The sequence below is a fragment of the Kogia breviceps genome, chromosome 6, assembly GCF_026419965.1.
Source record: "Kogia breviceps isolate mKogBre1 chromosome 6, mKogBre1 haplotype 1, whole genome shotgun sequence".
NCBI classification, from domain to species: Eukaryota; Metazoa; Chordata; class Mammalia; order Artiodactyla; family Physeteridae; genus Kogia; species Kogia breviceps.
Window position 1 is genome coordinate 114,777,515 of NC_081315.1, and position 23,150 is coordinate 114,800,664.

Sequence of the window (23,150 nt, forward strand, 5' to 3'; positions counted from 1 at the left end):
GGCAATTTGTAGCAGCAGCCATTGAAACAAGTATAGTTGGCTATAAAGATACACATGACATCAAGGTAACTAGTTTATCTCCATCATGACATGATTATAACAGAGTAATTCTTTCTTTAAATGATCTTTATTTAGATACAAATTATGTACAATGAAATATACTCATTTAAAAATCTACCATCAGAAGAGTTTTGACAACTGTACTGCCTCAATCAAGAAAACAGAACATTTCCATCATCTCAAAAAAGTTCTCTTATTCCCTTTCCCAGCCAATCCCATATCCTACCCCTGGCTCCAAGCAAACACTGAACTGCTTTCTATCACTATAGATTAAATATGTCTTTTCAAGAGTTTCAAATAAATGGAATGATACAGCATTATTTTATGTCTAGCTTTTTTTTTTCTCAGCATGACGTTCTTAAGATTTATCCATGTTGTTGCCTGTATTACCAGTTCATTTCTTTGTATTTCACTGAATGGATATGCCATAATGTTTATCTATTCATATGCTGAAGGACATTTTTCTCTTTCAGATTTTTAACAGCTAAACACAGTATAGTATTTTACCATAAAAGCTGTAGACACATTTAACATAAAATTTCAATACGGAGTCCCAGATTTTTGAGGAGTCTCACATTCTTAAAACTGTCATTATGGGAGAACAAATAAAAATTTGTGGGGAAAAACTAGTAAGGAAGACTATCAAAACATGAAAATTACGATCTGGGGTTTGTCTAATATGTATGTGGTAGAACTGGGGATGTTCCATCATTATCATGATGATTTTGAAGTACTTATCTACCTTTGAAACTAAGGTAAATGGTATAAAAAACAAATGATTTTTTATGGCCCATCACCAAGACAAACAACATTGACAGCTGACAAAATGTCTAGCTAGTGAATAAACTAACATATGAACAGAGAAAGTACAATTAGATACTAATAGCATGCACAGGTCAAATGCAATGACCAGATTGCTTGTAACAGAGCTAACACTTTCATTTATTGAGATGACTAGAGCAGAGAAAAATCAGAATCTTTCTTCTAGGTAATGTGGAAGGAGCTCATAAGTAGGAAATCTCTCATTCTTCATATGACCACCACTTTTTCATCTTAAGTCACTGTCCAAAATAGCACCTATTAAGACTCATCATCTTAAACAAGAGTGCCCTGTCCTACCCTCCAAAACTGTTTTAGAAAGGAAAATAGGGAGAGCAAAAAAAAAATACCATCTGATGGATGTTTTTAGTACTTGGCTCTCCAAGTTCATTTCCTCCACTTCTCTTCCCACGGACCCTCTGCCTCTACTTTAGTCATGTGTTTGCATACCAATGTCTTTTTGCACTTGCTATTTTCTCTGCCCTTCTAGTTGGTCCACTTAGATGATACTTATCCATCCTTTAAGATTCAACACAAGCATTATTTTCTTAGTAAAACTTTTCTGGATTCTCCTGGTTGTGAGGTACTCTGTCTACCAAGATAACTTGCATATACCTCTTGTGAGTACATCCCCCCCCAAAAATGCAATTTTGTAATTGTTACAGCTCTATCTACTCACTAGCTAGCAATTTCTTTAAAGGCTGAGACTTTATATTTTCATCTTCAGACACACTAGCACCTAGCACAGTATCTGAAACATATATGTACTTGAAGAAGTATGGAATGATCCTTGAGTAGATTAATCATAATTGGTCATCATAGAAAGGCTATAACTGTTGCACAGGCAATGCTTATTGATAATAATATCCAATAATCATTTAGTACACTATAGTAGCTATAACAACAACACTATTACCACTACTGCTACTAATAGGAAACAGATAACTTGTACTATATCAAGTGCTGTTATAAGTAATTCACATCTATTACTTCATTAATTCTCCTCACTATCCTAGAAGGTAAAAAAATTGAAGCACAGAGACACTCATGGAAATGAGCTGATTCAAACCCAGCAGGTTGGTCTTAGAGTCCATGTCCTTAACCACTACACTACACTGCTTTTCTGTGTTTAACAGCATGGACAGTGAAATCAAAAGAGAGTTTAAGCTCCAGGTAGTGATATAGTAACTGAGGCTTAGAGCAGTAACTTATTCTTTAAAATGCAGTAGACATTTGTTGTTTCCCTTCCTGGTATCCATGCCCCTTGCTTCCAATGATAACTTACAATTTTCATTTCAGGTTCCACCTTTCTCCTGTACTCCTCAGCTCACTTGTCCTGCTTTTAAGAGTGGAAACATGACTCAGGCCTTTGTCAAATGTTTTCTCCTGGCTATAATAATTGCTCTGATTGAAAATCTTAGGTCTTACACAGCATCCAATAAAAATGGCTTGCTCCTTTCTGGAAGACTGAGAGGATATGAACTTAGAGTTATGATCATTTTGCCATCATTAGGGGAGAACCTGGAACTCTTACAACTTATTAGTTGTATGATCAGGGAAAAATTACTTTACTTCTTGGATCCCTCATAAGAGCCTAGCTTTCCTCACACATCAAATGGAAGTAATATTAGTAAACCACATCATAGAGCTCCTATAAGAAAAAAATAAGATAACCATTGTAGAGTGCTTAGGACAATGTCTAGCACAAAGTATTGCACAAAATTCTGCAATTATGCTGTTGCTATCATCATCATTTTTGTCTAGTCCTTCCCTTTTGAGGTTCTGAATAATTTACGAAAAATAAATCATTTCTAATTTAAATTTGCATTTGCATAAATAATTGAAATAGGTGGCTGAGGAGGCCAAAATAAAATAAGAACTCATGAACCTCATGTATATTGTTTTGTGGTATATATAGTGTTTATTTCTCCACCCCAACTATCTTACAAGAGAAACCATTTTGCCATGAGTATACCAATAGATTTTTGTCATAAAGAAACAAGTTTTCCTTGCTTCTTTGTCTGACAAAGTGAAAGCACTGGGTTCTCTGGTTTCTAGCTGGATAAAAATGCCAGGAAACAAAGAAAATTCCACAGAGCCATCAAGATAGTCTGATAATTAATGGATAGGACTCATTGAACTTGGAAATTTAAAGCAGCTCAATCTCTCAAAAGACTGTGCTGTTTGAACAGGACCTGTCATAAAGGCAGATTCTGGAGTACTGTTGCTCTAAGAAAGGCTACAGTGAGAACAGGCCTTTCAGAGGCACGGTTCACTATTTATGCTACACTGTGACCTTAGTAGATATTTGATATTCTGTAAACCTTAGATCACTCACTAACTAGGAGTAATAACCTTAAAGTTACCTATGAAAAGTATATAGCAAAGTAACTAGAATATAGTATGTGCTCAATAAAAATACTGTGTCCCTTCTTTTTCTCTATCCCTCTTGTTTATGAATGATATGATTAAATGTTTTAAATTTAAAAGTGCTCCACTTAGGCTTCCCTGGTGGCGCAGTGGTTGAAGAGTCCGCCTGCCGATGTGGGGGACGCGGGTTCGTGCCCCAGTCTGGGAAGATCCCACATGCTGCAGAGCGGCTGGGCCCGTGAGCCATGGCCGCTGGGCCTGCGTGTCCGGAGCCTGTGCTCCGCAACGGGAGAGGCCACAACAGTGAGAGGCCAGCGTACCGCAAAAAAAAAAAAAAAAAAAAAAAGAAAAAAAAAGTGCTCCACTTAAAGAATGTCCCAAAGCTTTTAAAAGTGCTGCTAACATTAACTTATTTAAGTCCTCATATATATCATTCCCTCAGTATATAACAAGGGTTAGGGTGTAATGTTTAACACATCCTATTAAAAAATGTAGAGAAAGCTCATTTAGATAGCTCCTAAAAATTTTTGCCAATTAATTATTGACATAATATTTCAAGACTAACATTTAAAAGAGGAAAGGAAAAGTTATAACTACCATTCCACTGACCATCATCTTAATTAGTATCTATTAAAGTCAGTTTCTGTTGGTAAATCTTTTGACTTTTTTTTCAATATGTCATCTGCTTTTGACACCACAGACAATATTTGCTTATGTGCCAAACTATACAACATAAATATTATCTCAAGGCTTTTTAACATTACTCAAAAAGCCTATAAGGAAATACTATTGTAAGATTAGAATAAGCAAAAATGGCCCACTCAGTCAGGGCAAAAATCTGTTTTGAGAGAAAAATACAAAGAGCCAGCAATAGTCCTCCCCTCCTTAGCCTGAACAGCTTTTAGGTGAACTAGATGTCTGCCTGCTGACATTGTAGAGAGAGGTCCTCTTGCATACTGATGACGTGACCCTCCATCCAGAAATAGCTTCAAGAAATTTTGGCCGATTATTGCTTAAAAGAATTTCTAACCTTTAATTATGTCAAAACTGAAATCGTTTTGGAGAGTATAGTGACATCCAGATGAATAATTTTAATAATAATTTTAAAGAATGCCTTTGGACAAGTTAACTCTTCTAAGTATCTGGGTGTTAGTTTTGCTGTATTTTGACAAGTTTACCCTTGCAGACTTGCTCAAACTTTAAAATTTTATGGGGGCTTATTCTATGATAGAAAAGGACATTTAACAACTTCCACTCTCAATTCTATTTTCAAACAAAGACAATTTCTCCCATGTTTTATTCTGCTGTCCACTGAGGCTAAAATCAAGTATGTGTTCAAGAAATTGATCAGATCCAATCTTGCTCTCTGAGAAAAGTTCTGACCCTGCTCGCCATTATGACTGCAACCCATATCCACACAGAGACAGCTGAGAGCAGCCCCTCATGATACTAATCAAGGAAACAGGGACCTCATTCCTACAGTTGCAAGGAACTGAATTCCCATCCCAAAGGACGGGAGGACGGTAAATACTGACAGAAGTATATTATTATAAGATTCCTACATTATATATGAATTGGCATAGTATTAATTCATGGAAGACTGTGATAAATTAAGGATGTATATTGCAATCGCTACCACAAGCACTTTAAAAAAGTATAGCTAAAAAGACAGACAAAAATAAAACAATAAGAAAACCCTCTGACCCTCTTACAGACTGATTTCAAGTACTTATTTGTATTCTTTTACATGTTGACACCTTATAATTTATCAACTCAGAAGTTTCTGCTTTTCAAACATTCCCCAATAGGAAACTGTACTGGTTAATTTCAATTTCATTACTATTTCCTCCTTCTTTTGCCTTTCATGGGTATAGTCAATACCACAGAATAAAATTCAAGGTGTTCCCTTAAAGTCAGTGCAACTCCTAACACAAACCTCCTTAGTTAGTTTACTAAAGTGTCCTCACTCACTGAAGGGATTAATTTGTTTAATAGGAGGCAAAACAATGAGTAAATGAAAAAAATGCTGTGATAGTTGACTGCTGAGGCTACACACACCATGATTTTCTTAAAGTAGAAAGTTATCATAGGTGAAAATAATTTCCAACACAGATGGACCCTATCATTCTCAGATCATTCTGCTGTGAAGACAAAAACAATCTTTTAATTCCCACCTCACTAGTAAAATTAGAAAATGCAGATATTTCACCTTTTCTCTCCAACGTGTTAAATAAGTGAATGATTCTTAAAAGTTAAAAAACTCAGTACTTTTCATTTCTTCTCACAACGACCCCATCTGTTTAAATCAGACAAAGCATAGAGTATCTTCCTCTAGCAACAACTTAACTTCTTAGACCAGATATTGCCAATTGGCTGCCCATTGGCCAAATTCGGCCCATTATTTTGTTTTGTTTCGATCATGGTCTTTTAAAACTTTTTAACTAATTGAAAATGTTTAGAAGTTCAGAGATTTCACATAAGAATCCAGATTCTGAGTTCTTTTGAAAATCTGAAAGAGATAGTAACACCAGGACACATTCTTACAAGGCAACACAGGAGCTGGAGCTGAATATTAGCTGCATCTTTTTGATGTGTTACCTGCTTTCCAGTTTAACCCAGTTTCAGTTCAGTACACTTCACTCAAATTACCTGAGTGACTCAAATGAGTTTATAATTTCTATTAAAAATATTCCCCATCTCAAATTTAGTCTCCTTCCTCACTCTAGTCCTTACTCTTGTGCACTCACTCACGCTCTCTATCAAAATAACATGCATCTATTACTTCACTAAAAATTTCAATTGAGGATGTATTTGGCTTAAAAAAAAGTGTCTCTAATGGAAAATAACAGATAGGTCAGCATTCTATACCAACATATTTACATGGTTTCTGGCCATCCTTTTTGTACATGGACACTGAATTAGTTCCCTCTCCACAATAAGAATTTTAGATTAATAAACAAAGGGTTTACTTTACTCTTGACTATAATTGTGGAAAATAGCATACAATAAAGTTTGAATTTAAACTTTATTAAAGTTTGATTTTTTTTTCTGAAGATATCTGGCAACTCAAGTGACTCAGAAAATTTTCTTTCATCAAAAATACAGAGGTTAAACATGCTTATAATTGTTGAAAGGATTACTGCTTAGTTAATTAATCATTTACTTTTTTTTTGGCCATGCTGCACAGCTTGTGGGATCTTAGTTCCCCAACCAGGGATCAAACCTAGGCCCACAGCAGTGAAAGCATGGAGTCCTAACCACTGGAACACCAGGGAATTCCCTCATTTAGCTTTTTAGAAATTGAGGTATAATTAATCATATGAAATTCAGATATTAGCTAGAAGGGAAAACTTTGGTAACTATCTGTATAAAGAATGTGGTAGGCAGAATCCTCCCAAGATTCCTGTCACCTAGGTTTTAATTCAATCACTAGTCTAGGTATTACTGTACAGGGACTTTGCAGATGAAATTAGGCTGCTAATCAGCTAATCTTAAAGTAGGGAGAGTACCCCAAATTATCAAGGTGGGCCACCGTAATCATGTGAACCCTTAAGGTAGAAGAGCAAAGCATAAGACGTCAGAGATTCAAAGTATCAGAAAGACCAGGCTTGCTGCTACTAGCTTTGAAGATGAAGAAATGGGGCCATGAGCCAGGGAATGGTGGTGGCTTCTAGAAGCTAAGAACAACTCCTGGCCATCAGCCAGCAAGGAAACAGGGATCTCAGTCCTACAACTGCGTGGAATTAAATTCTACCAACACCAGGAATAAGCCTAGAAATGGATTCTCCCCTGGGGCCTCCAGGGGCAATGTAGCCCTGCCAATACCTTGATTTTGGCTTTGTTAGACCTGATGCAGAGAAACCACCCAAGCCCAATAGGCTTTTGATTTATAGAACTATGAGATAATAAATTTGTGTTGCTTTAACCTGCTAAATTTGTGGCAATATGTTACAGCAACAATGGAGAGCTAATACTTTGCTGATGAATGAAAAAAAAGGCTTTACACAAACCCTAACTGAACAAGACCAGCAACCATTAGTCTATAAAGTCACACATATTTCATGAATTACTGGCGCAGCTATAAAATCTACTTTGATACCTCCTCAAAAAAGGAATCTCCCATCAGTTTCAAATCTTGCACATTCTCCCCAAAGCGCCTACTTTCCTGTCTGGCCCTTAGTGGGCTTTGGGGAATTATGCTCTTGGAATGCTCTAACTGATAAGAGTGTTTTGCCCATTTGAAGCCTTGAATCACTCTAGCTTGTCCAGATACATTGTGCAAACAATGTGATTTATGTTGAACACCTGCTTCCTTCTGAGTATGGGGGGGGTGGTCTGGAACATCATTAACTGCAATCAGTCACACAGGTATTATGTACCTTTGTGACCAACCCCCAATAAAAATTCTCACTCCTAGGCTCAGGCCAGCTTCTCTAATAGGCAATATTTTGTGCATGTTGTCACAGTTTTTGTGCTGGAGAAATTAAGGCCATCTTTTACAACTCTCCTGGGAGAGAACTCTGGAAAGCTTGTGACTGGTTTCCTCCATATTTTGCCCCATTGTTTTCTCTTTATTGGATTTTGCTTTGCATCCTTTTGCTGCAATGAGTATAACGTAACCATGAGTATAATAACATCTGAGTCTTGTGAGTGCTTCTATTGAATCACTGAAACTGGGAGTGGTCTTGGTGACCCCTGACACATCATAGTTCCCACCATCTCAGCCAAAATGATTCACTAATACGAAAGAGAACACCAAATATGACACTTGCCATAAGACTAAAAAATTTTCACGAATCTTTACTAACCAAATTGAGGTAGGGAGAATTCTAAGATGGTTCCCCAAATCCCTGTACCCTGATGTACACCTGGCATAATCCCCAGGACTATGAATAATGATGGATTTTTTTACCCTCATGATCACATTATATTCTATGGTGCAGCTGACCTTATCACATGAGTCCTTGAAATCTGGATCTAGAGGTTAGAGACAGGAAATAAGAGAGATTCCAGGCATGAGCAAGATGTGATACAAGGGATATTATCCATTGCTGGCTTTGGAGATGGAGAAAGCCACATGATAAGGAATGCAGATGGCTTCCAGGAGCTGAGAGCAGCTCCTCATTGATAGTAATCAAGGAAACAGGGACCTCACTCCTACAGTTGCAAGGAACTGAATTCTGCCAACAACCTGAATAAGCTTAGAAGTGGATTCTTTCCCAGAGTCATGAGAAAGGAAATCGACAATTTGTTTCCTCGAATCGTTCCATTTTTAAAGAAAATAATAAATCTTGGAAATAAATATATTTCCAAGAAAATAATAAACAAATTACCAAGATACATTTACATTATACTTTTGCCAAAACTCATTTGTTTGGGAAACATAATTATGACACATGATTAAAATGAAGATAATAGGGAGATAGAATTCAAACCGCATGACTAAACTAAAAACATAATTAGTTCACTTAATAGTTAATTTATAACATTAACTATATGCAAACTCTTACGCCAACAATTTTGGGAGACAGAAAAAATAAAAAATACTGTATGCATGTTAAAAATGTATGGTTAATTAAGGGAAAGTAAACCATACCTTCCTTAATTAAATAATTGAAAGCAAAACAATTATAATTTACAAGGGGAAAGGTGCCTTACAACTAGAGAGATACAATGTAATAAAGGAATTTGGAGGAGAAAAATACAATTTGTGCTTTGGTTCAGTGGTATGGTATAGAGGCAGACAGAGGTAAGTGAATTACTTGAAGAAGTGTTATGTACACTGTGCTATGTACATTGGGCAAAAAGACAGCTTGGTCTTCAACAAGGTATATTTCAGTTATCTGGCACTCAATTTCTTCAACCATATATTGGCAACAATGGAAATACTTGAACAATTTAGATACTCTGGAAGTAATTTAGAGAGTTTGAAGTCAGGTCCTATGCCTATAAAATGCATTTTCTTCACACACACACACACAGAACCACAAAATGTTTTTGAGCAGGGAATGGACTCATCTATAACAATATTAATACAGAAGCAGAAAGTAGGAGTAACTGGAGTATGGAAAGACTAAAAGCAGGAAGACCAGTTAGGGGAACGCTGCAATGCAATCGTCAAGCTCTCTGTTAATGAAGCCTGAATTAAACAATGTAGCGGACAGCAGAGACAAGAGAAATATCACTGAGGTGGTATTAACAATACTTGACTGGCAAATAGGATAAAGGATACAAGGCAGGGAGAAAGCAAAAGATCGCTGCAAGATTCCATGCCTGGTGAAGAGCATCTTTTTTTGGTATTATTTTCTGTCTTTAAACAAGACAAGTAAAACTGGAAGAAAAATATACATCAGTTATATAAATCTTTAAGTTACTTGACTATACTGTGGTAATTTCAAATGCATTTTGAAACCAGGGCCCTTGAAGGCAAAAAAATGTATGAGAGCCTTAACTTCTACCACCAGGTTATATTCTAAAATAAGAGTATCTACTATCTATTTCTGATGACTATTACCAACGGCTCATTATCCGTCTGTGCAGCGTATTCTAGAATGTGTTCAAAATTCTTTGGAGTATCTAATTCAGTGAGTAGGCAATCGTTTAATAGGGGCAAATAAAAATTACTCATCTGAGTAAGTCATATCATGTTTTCCATCAAGCTAGTGAACAGCTGCAGACATAGCCTGCTTCCCATCAAAGTCTCATGTATAACCTCTGCAATGTTGATGGTTCTCTGGTAAATTTTCAAAATCATAACCCTAAAAACATATGACAAACTACATTTTATTAAAGAAACTTGCCTGCACTACTCACCCTGCCTTCGTTTGCAAATGTAAGGACAATGCAGGAGCTTTACTGCAAGTGCCAAAATTCTGCTGAATATCTGTCTATGAACTATACTTGCTGGCACTTTTATAGATTAAGAAAAAGTACATGCTCTGAATAACACAAACGGGAAATGCTTTCCAAATAGCACCTAGACTTAAAAGACAAACCATTTCCCTCATGCTTGTTTTAACAAAAGTGACAAAAGGTGTATCTTTTTAAACATTTTCTGGAAAATATTTTAGAAATGAGATCAAATTTAAATTTCTCCACTTTTCAGTACCTTGAATCTGGCTTTAGGGTAGCAATTAAATAGATTCACAGGCACCAAATATGAGATGATTTCAAAGAAATCTTTCAAACGCTGTACTTTTTTTTCTTGAGATGTACTGGTTATAGGAGTTTAATTGAATTCCATGCTTCTATGTTTCCAGCAAATAATTTTGATCATTTAACTGAAACTGGAGAGGATACTGGCGAGAGAGAACTCTGGCACAAGTAACATATAAAAGCCACTGAAAAGAGAGAAGCTTTCTCCAAAATTAATTCCTCATATTCAAGCTTGAATAGCCTCTAAAGAAAATGAGTTTTCTCTTTCAAACCAGGTTAGTAAACTACCCTCACAAATAACATTATTTCATAAAAGACTGACTCAATTATAAGCTCCAGAGTCATTGCACAAAATTATTATTTTTGGTTTGGATAACAGGAATTCTCAAAAGGGTTTTATGGCTATTAAAATTATAACAAGAAAGAACACTTAATTTTCTAGTGAGATCTGAAACCTCAAGATAGTTTTAAGTTACAATACATTTGTAATACGAATTACTATCGTAATGTTTTAGTACTATATTGCTTAGTCAAGTGATGTTAAATTTATCATGAAGAAAGTTAGTAAGTAAATTGATACAAGACTCTTCTCTAAGTTTCTAGTTTTCATTCCTCTATCCCCCATTCCACCAATTTTACAGAAGATGCAAAATGTTCTTCAAAATATAAATCCAGTAAGACATATGCCTCAAATGATGTTTAAGTTTGGACAATGGACTGCAAATAACTACCAGACAACTGGCAGCTTACAGTTTTGTAACAGTTAGAGACAGATGTACAAGTAAAAATCATGGCTCTCAAATAGCAATCCCATCTAAATAGATTTCCTGTTTACTTTGCATCAGCCTTTCTTACAGGTGCAGGGTGCTTACTTTTGGCAGTAGGGGAAAGAACTGATTTATAAGCCATAAGAACATCTTCTCACTTTCCATAAATAGGTTATAGAATTAATTAAAACTGCAACACATCAACTCTGCACATGAAACCTGCTGTTATTGGAGACTAATGTAATCCAAATATGTGGAGAGTCAAATAGTTTTCAACAAAGCTAATTTAGATGGATGGATCAGATAACAACTTGAAACTGAACCTGACAGAATCATTTCTGCTCAAAGGCAGTAAGTGCTGAATGTTATATCCCAAAATGAACAAGGAAAATATTGAATTTTAATCTATTACCAGAATGATTAAAAACAATACTTTACAAAAATGTTTTAAAATATCTCACTTGAAGAAATTACAAAGACCCATAAGACTACCATACGGTCTATTTTAAATAAATGAAAAAGACCATGTAAATGTCATGAAAGACAGTATGAAATCTGCATTTAATCCTATTGATGTTCTGCTACCTACTCAAAGAATATGCTTCCATCTATAACATTGTATCCGCATGAAGACATATACAAGGGCATTGAAGAAAGGTGGCTTCTTTATACCTTTACACTGTTGAGGCTACTGGTATCCATTGCTATGAGATTTATTATCTCTAAAACAATGATAAATGATAACAAGCACAGAAATGTAAAACTTTTCATGAGCTAATGGATTTAATCTTATTGACAAAGCAATGGTAATTATACCCTTATACAGTACAATCAAAAGTAAATAAAGTAAAAAGGTAGAGTGAGGTAAAATGATGAAAATGGAAATTTGTCTTCTGAATCACCAGTTTTTCTCTCCTTTAGTTCTTTTCAGTAAGTAAAGGAAGGTCAGATATGGGCAAAGAGGGAAATGTGGAGATCAGAAGGAACATCCTACAGTTACTACCACCCTGATGACGAGAACTACTCTACTTGTGGCTTACAGAGTCCTCTGGAATGGCTGGGAGCACAAGACCATGGGTAACATCAACTTACATGATGCAGAGCAATTCCAATCATAGCATAGCTATATCCTCTGGTACTTCTGGATATTCCCTTAATAATCTGTCCTCTTCATAGGGTAAACTTCTTCCTTTTTTCTGCCCCAAGTACCCTAATGAGTACTGAATAATTTTAGGAACTTTACTTTCCAGTTAGTGTTAATGTTGATTTAGTATTTCATTCTTACCGTTTCCCTTTTTTTTTTTTTTTTTTTTTTTTTTTTAGTACTTGTATGATCTCCAAGACTTCTGTGACAGCCAGACTCTAAGATGCTCCAATGCCCCCTGACTCCTGGGATTCACATTCTTGTGTTGTCCTCTCCCACAATGAATAGAATTAATGGCTGACCTCTGTATCCAATGAGCTATAGCAATGTGTGGCTCCTCAGGAGAGGTCATAAAAGGCATTGCCGCTTCCACCTTGCTTTCTCTCATCTCTTAGATTGCTCACTCAGTCACTCTGATAGAAGCCGACCACCATGTTGTGAGAATAACCAAGAGGTCTATGGAAAAGCCCTCAAGGTAGGGGAGGAAATAAACCTCCTGTCAACAACTGGCACCAAATGAGTGAGCTAACTTAGATAACAGTTGACTGAATCCCCAGTCAAGCTTTCAGATGACTACAGCCCCAGTTGATATACTGCAATGTCATGAGATCCTGAACTAAAACCACCCAGCTAAATGTTCTTGAATTCCTGACCCAGGGAAATCGTATAAATTGATAAATGTTTATTATTGTTTTAAGCTGCTAAGTGTTGAGGTAATTTGTTAAGCAGCAATAACTAATTCATACTATTTCTTCTTATAGAAACAAAGCAATACAAACAAGTATGCCACTGGATGAAGCATCTTCATTAACAACATAACATTGTTGCTATATGACTCACAATTCAAGCCAAGTAAATAACTCAACAGGCTTTAAAAAAATTTTTGAGGTATAACTTACACAGGCAAAATGCACACTCTTAAGTGTATACGTCAGTGAATCTTGACAAGTTTCGCAAGAACATGCACCGTGTAAGTAATACCCTAATCAAGATGTAAAAATTTCCATTCCCCAGATAGTTAAGTCAAGGCTATTTTGAATCAGTACTTGTATTGCCCTCTTCCCAACCAGAGTCAAGCACTATTTTTATATCGATCACTGTAGATGAGTTTTGATTGTTCTAGAACTTCATATAAATGGAAGAATACGATTTTTGTGTCTGGCTTCTTTTGCTCAGCATAATATTTCTAAGGTTCATCATGTTGTTGTATTAGTAGTTTATTCTGTTTTATTGTTGATTAATATACCACAATCTGCTTACCCATTCTCCCACTGATGGACATTTGAGTTCTTCCCAGTTTGGGGCTACTATGAATAATGTTTCTGGGAACATTCTTGTGCAAATATTTTGGTGGGCATGCATTTTTCCTTTCCCTTGATTAAGTGCCAGAGCAGGGCTGGGACTACAGGGAGGCAAACGATGTACCTCTTGGGCACAAATTTAAGGAGATCCTCTACCTAGGAGGAGGATTGCTGAATCATAAAATAGATGTTTCTAAAACAACTTGCCTTTTATATTAGAGCACTGAATTTTACACTTCGACTTGTCATGGGTTCTTCTGTCAAAAAAATCTACCATTTAAGTAATGGGGAATAGTAGGTTAATATACTAGTATATTAGTATAAGAAAACATATGCTTATAAAGGCAATTGATTAATATATTATCACATGTAATTCATATTAAATAAAATATAAAGTTGACAATAACTTCGTCTAGAATGAGCCCTAGTTCAAGTAAAACTCCTTGTTCTACAGATATGGAAAATGATTAAGAGATCAGTCCAAGGCTGCCTAGCTAGTTAGTGGCTTTTTCATCATACATATTGCATTGTAAATCTTTATACAAATTTAACCCAAACTCAGTTAAAATTCCTAAAGACATAACTACAATTGGTTTTCAATTTTAATGTCAACTAGCTTTCACAGAGATCTGTTTTTTTTTTTTTTTTTTTTTTTGCATTGGTGGCTATAAATTAAAGTGTAAATTTAAACTGCTGGGCAAAGAGTAATATGTTCTTAAAAACTACAATTAAAGATTTGTGACATGCAAAAATTATACCTATAAAAACATATTTACTAAGTTAGGTTAAATATATAGAAAAGTCACCTTTATCACCATGGTCAGATTAGACTTTTCTAAAAAAGCAAGTGAGGCAACTGGATACTTGATATCTGCATCTTTCATTCCAGCGACCACTTAAAAACCAAACCATTTAAAGTAGCAAGGAAAGTACTTTTATTCAATTTATTTGTTTTGCTGCTATTAAATTACTACCATTTAGTAAGATACACATTTTTCCTCCCTTGCAAAAGATTTATCTTCATCTATAATATAGCAATGATTAAAGAGTATTGACCAAGAATATTTCTTTAATCTAGGATAGATAATTACAATCCTATAAAGGCTCATGGCAAATAGTTTTCATTGGTTGAGTACAACTTAATTCATTAAAGAAACATTTTTCATAATTTTAAGATAATTTCAGAAAATCCGTGAAGAAGCTCATTTAATAGTATATTTGTAAGAAAGCTTAGACCACTTTTCTTGCCAAAAATGCCTCAGAAAGTAAATTTCATGTGTCATTGAAATAACTGAATTTAAACTGTATGATTAAATTCCACCCAAGCCATGATTATTATTTCTCTCTATTCTTCAATCTAGCCTTCTAAACAGTTCACTATGTCCTATGTCCCTAAGAATACCAGTGCCCTGTGAGAAGTTACCATGTACTTCTCTCAGGAAATACTCTTAAAACTCAGCTAGAGAAATGCTTGGTACTAAAAAGATTTCAAATTTTCCTGTATAACCTCTTTAGTAATTTTAGTAATTTTTTGTCAAGTACTTTGCAGAATGCTTACCTCACAAAAGTTGAACACTGGATAACGTTAATGTTGATTTCTATGAGGCCTGTGAATTAAATTTCCTAAAGTGAAAATTTACACCTGGATTTTATCATTAAACAAGTAACAGAAGAAACTAAAATCCTGCAGTTTCTAGTTAAAATGCCTTTTGTTTGCCAATTTCTGCTTTTCATGTAATTGTCCTGATATTATACAGTACCTCACGGGTTTCCCTTCTCGAAGCAAGTCTTCTAGACTCTGTTCACAGTGTTCAGCCACCACCACCAGTCTCTCTGAGTAAAAAAAAACACCAACTCCACTTTATATTTGATTAACACAATGTTTTAATAACAAAATAATATACCCCACTAAAGTTTTTAACATATAGTACAAATGATATTTTAAAAGAGCTTTTCAAAGTCTACATTAACTACATAAAAATCAAATATGTAGAATAACAGGATAAATGTGTAATAAAACAACACATTAAATAACAATTTCTTTTCATCTTGCGTTTTTCTCTAGAATTTCTCCCACGTGCATCAGGAAATACAGCTGGAAAAGTTTACCTTTGGCAAAAAGAAGCAATCCTTCTTCCGACACAGACTAGGAGAAGAAAAAGCTTGGATGAAGATATAAAGAAATTTTGAAGTAAAGGGGAAATTGGGAGCTAGGGACAAATTGTCTTGATGGTCTGGTTCAAACATAAGGGCTTTGAAACTGAGTTCAGAAATTTGAGAAAAGTAGAAATGTTCTGAATCGTGACTATGGAGAAAGAACAGAAAATCAACTTGGGGTTACTTGTAACATCATGGGGCTTGATGAGGTTAGTAATAATATAAAATTTTGGTGGGCACAATCTATATCATGATGTAATTTTTATTTTCCAACAGATCAACTGTTTAAGAATAAGACAGCACAGTTTGGAAGGTCTATACATTTTTAGTTACCTAGTGACTAACACATTGTCTGACACAGTAGCAGATTAACAAACTCTTTTTTTTCCTTTTTAGATGAAAGAATGTAAGAGGAGTGAGAGAAAAGCACAACTGGCCTCACAAGTGGCTGGAGATTTGATAAGGGTATTTCAGGAGAAAGAAATTGGAGTACTATGAATATCTACGCAAAATGAGTTCTAAGATAAGGAAGAAGGTAAACACATAATACAGATGGCAAGCTAAGACAAGATAAAGTAGTAAAGGTGAAAAGGGACCAGAAATAGTGATAACTGTAAGGAGGTTTGGTGAAAATGAAAAACAGCAAAGATAGAAAAATGAGAGCAGAAGATGGGAAGGACTGCTTCAAGGTCTGGTCTTGCCTGGGAGTAGAGATGAAGGACAATGGTACACAGGCAATCATGTGAGGTGTGAGGGCAGGATATTGTATGGGTCACATCTTGGAAGCTCAAACTGAGGTGGTGGCATTACATAGAATGACCTGAAACACAAAATTTTAAAACTATAAATGAAAACTATCACTTTCAGAAAAAAACTCCAAATGATCTAAACAGGAACTTAAAGAAAATTAAATTTGAAAGAACACTTAATGAGGGGAAAAAAAGGAAAAAAAATATGAAAGAAAGTTGAGATAAAAGTTCTAGTTCTTCAATTCAATAAAGAAAAGAGCATGCAAAGTTGAATTCTAAGCAATTTAGCACAACTGTGAAGTTCTAGAAGGAAAAAGTAAATAATATTGTCAGAAAACCAAAATGGGAAGCAGCATTCCTTTGTTTTCCCTCTTACCACATTTTTTACCACCTCAATTTTCCTTACACCTATCTGGCTACCTCTCCTCAGTCTCCTCTGTAGACTGGTACCTCTTCTACCCAAATTTAAATGCTTCTAGTGCCTCCACCTTTGATTCTGGGTCTTCAGACTGTGTTTTCTCCTTATTTACTTCCAAGGTTGAAAGACTCTTATATTTTATCTCAAGCCCAGAACTCTCTTCTGAACTCCAGGCTTTTATAGCCAGTTTCTCACTTTAATATAAAATTACCTCAAACACAGCAGGACTCAAACTGAATTTACATTTTGTTCCTTAAGCCTTTCCCTTTAGTACTGTTTCAGTAAATGGTACCACTATCCTGCCTGCTGCTCCAGCTACAAATTTAGGAGTAATCTCCCTTTCTCAAATCCAAAGAAAAAGCCCCGCTATTTCTATTTTGCAAATGTTTCCAGAATCTGCAAAGTTTGCTCCATCTGCCACAATCTGGGTCCAATCCAACATCACCCCTCATTAGATTACTACAACAATCTCTTAACTAATCTTCTCATATTAATTCTTATTCCCTCCCCAACATATTTTCATACTAAAATCTAAGTAATAATATAATAATTAATAAATCTGAATACGTAACTCCCTGTCTAGCTTTATGTTTTGTTATTTTGTCTGTCACTCACCAACTTCCAGTTACACTGGTCTTCCTTCCCCTTTCCTACCTTAAAATACTAGCACATGGATTCCCATTGCCTAAAATGATCTTCCTTGTTCCTTCTCCCAGTTAACTCCTATCATGAAACATAGTGGTTAAGAGCACAGACTATTCTGTCTGGGCTCAAATTTTAGGTTTAATACCCATTAGTTATGTGACCTTGGGGGAGTTTGCTAACCTTTCTATGCCAAGGTTTCCTCTTCTGTAAAACAACAGTACCTACCTCACAGAGCTGTTGTGAGGTTAAAATGAGTTAATACATAATAAGAACCTGGCACATAAGAAGCCCGAAGAGTTAGCTATTATTATTATTATTCATTACTCAGTTAAATGTGATTTCCTCCAGGAACACTTTCTTGGTCCCCCCAAATCAATTTGCTCCTCCTATCATATAATCTATTCCACAATGTACTTTTCTTTTGTAGCACTTATTTCAACTCCTAAAGATTTGTATGCATTTTTATCGAATGCTTTTGTTCTCTACTAGATAATGCATTTCATGATGGCAGGATGGATATTGGTCTTGTTCAAAATGCATCCCCAGTGTCTAGAATCATACCTCAAACATATAAGCATCTAATTTAAAAATACTTGTTAAATGAGTTAACTTGAGCAAAGTCTCAATGTAGCCATTAGAAATGAATGAGTCTCACACAATGATAGTCATTGTCTAAACAGAAGTGTGTCCTGCCTAGGAAAGTATATGCCTATGTTGTAAACGAGGCATAATGACACCACAATAGCACTGATTTTAACGTAAAACAAAACCATCAGAATATGTTAAAATGTGCATACCCCATTAATGAATAATTTTAAATTATATATTCATAAGTCTCCATATCTATGAAGGATTTTCAAAGTGTTTGGCATTAGCCTAAAATTTGTCAGGCTTAAAATGATTTAGGAAAAAAAAATTATCAGGTTTCTTCAGGAAACTCCTTCAAAATATCATAAGCCAGAGTTTGCCAAAGCTTTAGGATACTATGGACCTTTAAAGTATTACCGAAAGACAGCAGAACCATAATCCTTGGCAGAATATCAAAGATTCTCCCAGAGGTAACAGAGTGTATACCAAAACAATGTTTCCAATATGAATCAGTTTTTTCAAAAAATTGTTAGAGAGTCTTCATTCTGAAACTCAGGACCATTGCTTGAAAATAACTTCTGTTTGTTATAAAATAATATAGTTTCACAGAATAAAATATGACAGAAATATTTGAGAATCATAATGTGCCAAATATAAGTCAGCAATGTAGTGGCATTATTTATAAAAAACAAATGTGACACCAAGACGAACTTTAGAGAGTAGAACATACAAGAACCGTGAAATAATCTTTCTTCTAACAAATAGTTGATGAATGCCAAATATAACTGGAGTGTACATACAGTTTGAACTGTATGTTTTAAGTCAATGCTAAGAAATGGAAGAGAGTACAATATTAAGCAAGACAGATAATAAAGTAGTTGAATAAAAAGAGGGATTAAAACAGACTGAAAGATTAAAAGAAACTTTTTTAGCTTAAAGAAAGAGGTAAATTGTAAATGCGTTAAAACATGAAAGGTTATTAGAATATAGTTACTGCATCATTCTTTTGTTATTCACATTAAAAACTGAGACTAGCTCATTATCTTTTAAAGAGAATCTCTAAATAAATATTTATACAGTAAAACTGATAAAGAAAAATTCTGTGCTTAAAAAACAGTATTGTTACTAGGTTACTGTGATTGTCAGTTTTACGAGTCAACATGGCTAGGCTAGAGTCTGCAGTTATTCAAACACTAATCTAGGTGTTACTGTGAAGGCATTTAATAAATGAAATCTACAATTAGTTTACTTTAAGTAAGGAAGATTATCCTAGATAATCTGGGTGATCCTGATTCAATCAGTTGTAAAGGCCTTAAGAGCAGAATCAACTCTCCTCTGGAGAAGAAACTCCACACTTGGACTGTGACTTCAGCTGTTGTCTAAAACTTCAGCTTGTCCTTGATGACCTGCCCTATGAATTTCAGATGAGCCTACCCAACCCCAAAATCACATAAACCAACTCCAAGCAATTAATCTGGATCTGTGTAGCTATCTAGCTATCTATCTCCTACTGGTTTTGTTTCTTTGATGGAACTCTAAACTGATATAGACACTTAGGTTGAAATATATATGCAGCTAGAGATATAGAATACATTGTTATAGGTTCTTAACAATTCTATTATTCTCTACGTAAATTTCAAATTTGTTAGTTAAAATAATTTTGTTCTTGATTTTCCTAGCAATAAACAACAGATTTCTGGGTAACCAATACCAAATAAAATGGAATGTATTACCATTTATAATCTTTATTCTGCTTCTAAAACTGCTGAGATTTCAAGTCCAAAAGAAAAAGATTAAGTTTGTTAACTTAAGTATTTTCATGCTTTATTGGCTTTTTTCTTTTAAAGATATTTTACTCAACTTCTCTTTAATAAATCAAGTGCACAAATTCTAAGGTACACTATTCTTGAGTTTAAATACATTATTCTGCTGAGTTAGCAAGAAACTAACATCATCTTGAATCAGTTTTGAATGATCCATAGGAAACAGTGAGAGCCTGACTTCTGAGCTAACCTAACATGTAAAAACATAATGTTAGTAAAACAGACCACATGTCACACATTACTCCAAGTAAAAAGGGAAAGGTGGGGAGGTGGGGGACTAACAATGACAAACTGTGAGATATCTGTATAGTAAGAACAGAATAAAGGGGGGAAAGGAACCAAAATCAAAATTCTTTGAGGAGACAATTAAGTGGAGTCCCAACCAAAATCATGTGGTATTAAATCTTGAGAAATATGTGTTGTTCACTGAGGAGACTGTTGAGTAGAGCCTTTTCAAACTAAATTCAACTGGGATGTTTTGGAACAAAAAGACCTTCACAACGACACTTATTCTAATTTATTTACACCTTATGATGCATACAACTTTTCAGGACAATGAACATTGCCAATAGTAAAAAAATAATCAAATTCCCTAACCTTTTGACAATCATTGATATTTTCATTCCAGGCAGCCAAACTTAAAATATATGAATTTTACACACATCCATCACCTGTGTGTCCCTAGAAGAAAGGGCTGCTGAGATCCAGGAGCAGGGAAAGCAGGGGAAACAGAGTAACCAGCAATATGGTAGATGGGCCTAAAGAGACTACCTAGATGTTGAGCTGGGTTCTACATTAAGAGAGTCTAACGTTGTCTAAGGAGATTAGTTCCTAACTCACATTTATAACTAAAAAGACGGTTCCTGGGCAGTTAGCAGTAGTGTTCCCCAAAGGGATTACGTCATAGGTTTTTCCTAGTTCAGTGTTTACAGGGTCTCATTTAGATAGTGGAATGAAAAGAAGGAGCTCAAGAAGTATCTAGGACTACTGAGTCAATTATCCCATGAAAAGAAAGCCTAGGGAAAACTGGACAGAGGCAAGACCCCAGTCATATGAAGTGATGCTCTAAACAGGCTTCCAGACACAGTGGGAAGAAATAAAGGGCACTTCAGGATACAAGGATGAAGAAGTCCTAAGAAATGAGTAAAGTGGCAAGACTTTGGGAAGACAGTCATACTCCAAATTTGCAGATGTAAAACAGCAATACTAATTATGGTTACTCACTACAGATGATAATGAGGATCCACTATATTGTTAAGTTTGGAGTGACTTTGGAACTAGGTCAACCCCACAAGTGGAAATTCTTTAGAATTTGTAATTGGATTGGGGAGGTGGTGTTTGAGGCATTCAGGGATTGACAATATCTATCAAGTATTCGATTATATAAAAAGCCCCAAATGAGTTCTATAATTTAGTTAACGTCATTGAAGCCATTTATCAAATAAAAATGTTAGCAAAAGGTTTTTTTTTGCTTGTTTTTAAACAATAAACTTGTCAGAAGTTACTTAATTGCTCTGTGCCTCAATTTCCTTACCTGTTTCTACCTCACGGTAAGGTTGTAAGCATTAAGTTAATTAAAATATGTAAAGCTTAGAATATTTAGAATACTGCCTAATACATAATAAACACTCAATAAATATTAGCCACCAATAATATTTACTACAAAAAACATTTTCTACTCAGTCTAGAAAACTTTCAGAGCAACTATTTTTTAAGAGGCATAACCTTGAAAGTATCATTTAGCCTGTTTTTCAGCAAAACAATAAAGGAAATACAGTTTGCATTTTCTGAACGTCTTTAACGTTAGGTTAAAACACCTGAAAATGCCATTTTTGTAGGAATAAAAACAGGACAATATCAGCAAGTATATAGGGTTAACTTTCATAAATCATTTTGTTAGAAAAATTAAATATATTTCAGTGAGATGCATTTAAAATAATTCTAAGAAATGGAACCTCAGCATGCAATTAAGCTTTCAAAAATAATTTTAAAATAATTAAAATATTGCTAACATAAGCACCTTCAAGGGGTGCTACAGATTGAACATTTGTGTCCCCCCCCACCCAAATCCATATGTTGACACCTAATCCTCAGTGTGATGGTGTTTGGGGGTGGGGCTTTGGGAGGTGATTAGGTCATGAGGATGGAGCCCTCCTGAACAGGATCAGTGATCTTACAAAAGAGGCCTGAGAGAACTACCTTCCCACTCCCACAATGTGACGTTACAGTGAGAAGATGGCTGTCAATGAAGAAGCTGGCTTCACCAGAGGTGGAATCTGCTGGTGCCTTAATCTCCAGAACTGTGAGAAATAAACCTTTCTTGTTTATAAGCCACTCGGTTTATGGTGTCTTATTTTAGCAGCCAGAATGGACTAAGATACAGGCTACGGAAGAAAAAAAGGCAGTAAACATCTTCCTGGTGGAACACTGACTTTTTAACCAATACAGTTCAACTTTTCCAAATGAAATCCTATACGAAAAGACTAATGCAGCTCCAAAGAGGTAAAAAAATTAGTGACTCTCTTTTCATTTGAAGAAACTTAACCCAAATTATTACTTTCAATCATAAAATACACTGTAATAGACAATTCTAAAGTTTCTAACTTTAGAACTTTCATTTCCTTCTTAGAGGTGAAGAAATGCTTGAGGATAGGTGGCTTTCCTGAAAGAGAAAATTAAAAATCTTGATTCTCAGATCTAAGAAATATGAATCATTCAAATGTAGTAGGGAAAACTCAAATGATGCAGTTTGGCTAGAGTGAAAGGTGAAGGTACTTGTACACACAAGTACCTACTGATTACTTTATATGTTTACAATGTATATTATAACCTAACCAGGGTAACAGGGTAGAGAACACAAAACAGGAGACAACAACAGCAACTTACCATGCTTTCCCCGAGAAATATCCACATACTGGCACAGTCTGGGATGGGTGATGGTCTTAAGGATTTGAAAGCGCCCTAAAATTTTGATGGAATTTGGTGTGAGAGGAAGCCCATTGCTTCCACAAACATCATGTGGCAGAGCAGAGGCAAAGAAGGTAAAGGCACCCATTTCGGCATCCTTCAAGGGAAACATTTCGGAGTCCTAGATCTTCCAAGATAACCTAGAAAAGCAGAGAAGTTTTTGATAGATCAACTAGACATTAAGCCA

At 35.2% G+C, this 23,150-nt stretch overlaps 1 protein-coding gene across 3 annotated transcripts in view; it reads right to left on the bottom strand.

Annotated features, from left to right (window-relative positions):
* Positions 1-23,150, bottom strand: part of TBCK (TBC1 domain containing kinase) — a 228,583-nt gene that overhangs the window by 198,327 nt on the left and 7,106 nt on the right. For all 3 annotated transcript variants that reach the window (XM_067036443.1, XM_059065826.2, XM_059065825.2), the window contains exons 2-3: positions 22,883-23,103; positions 15,377-15,449 (exon numbers count right to left, since the gene is read on the bottom strand). In XM_067036443.1, coding sequence (XP_066892544.1) covers positions 15,377-15,449; positions 22,883-23,075 — 266 coding nt within the window. In that variant the 5' untranslated portion in view covers positions 23,076-23,103. The remainder of the gene's footprint in view (positions 1-15,376; positions 15,450-22,882; positions 23,104-23,150) is intronic.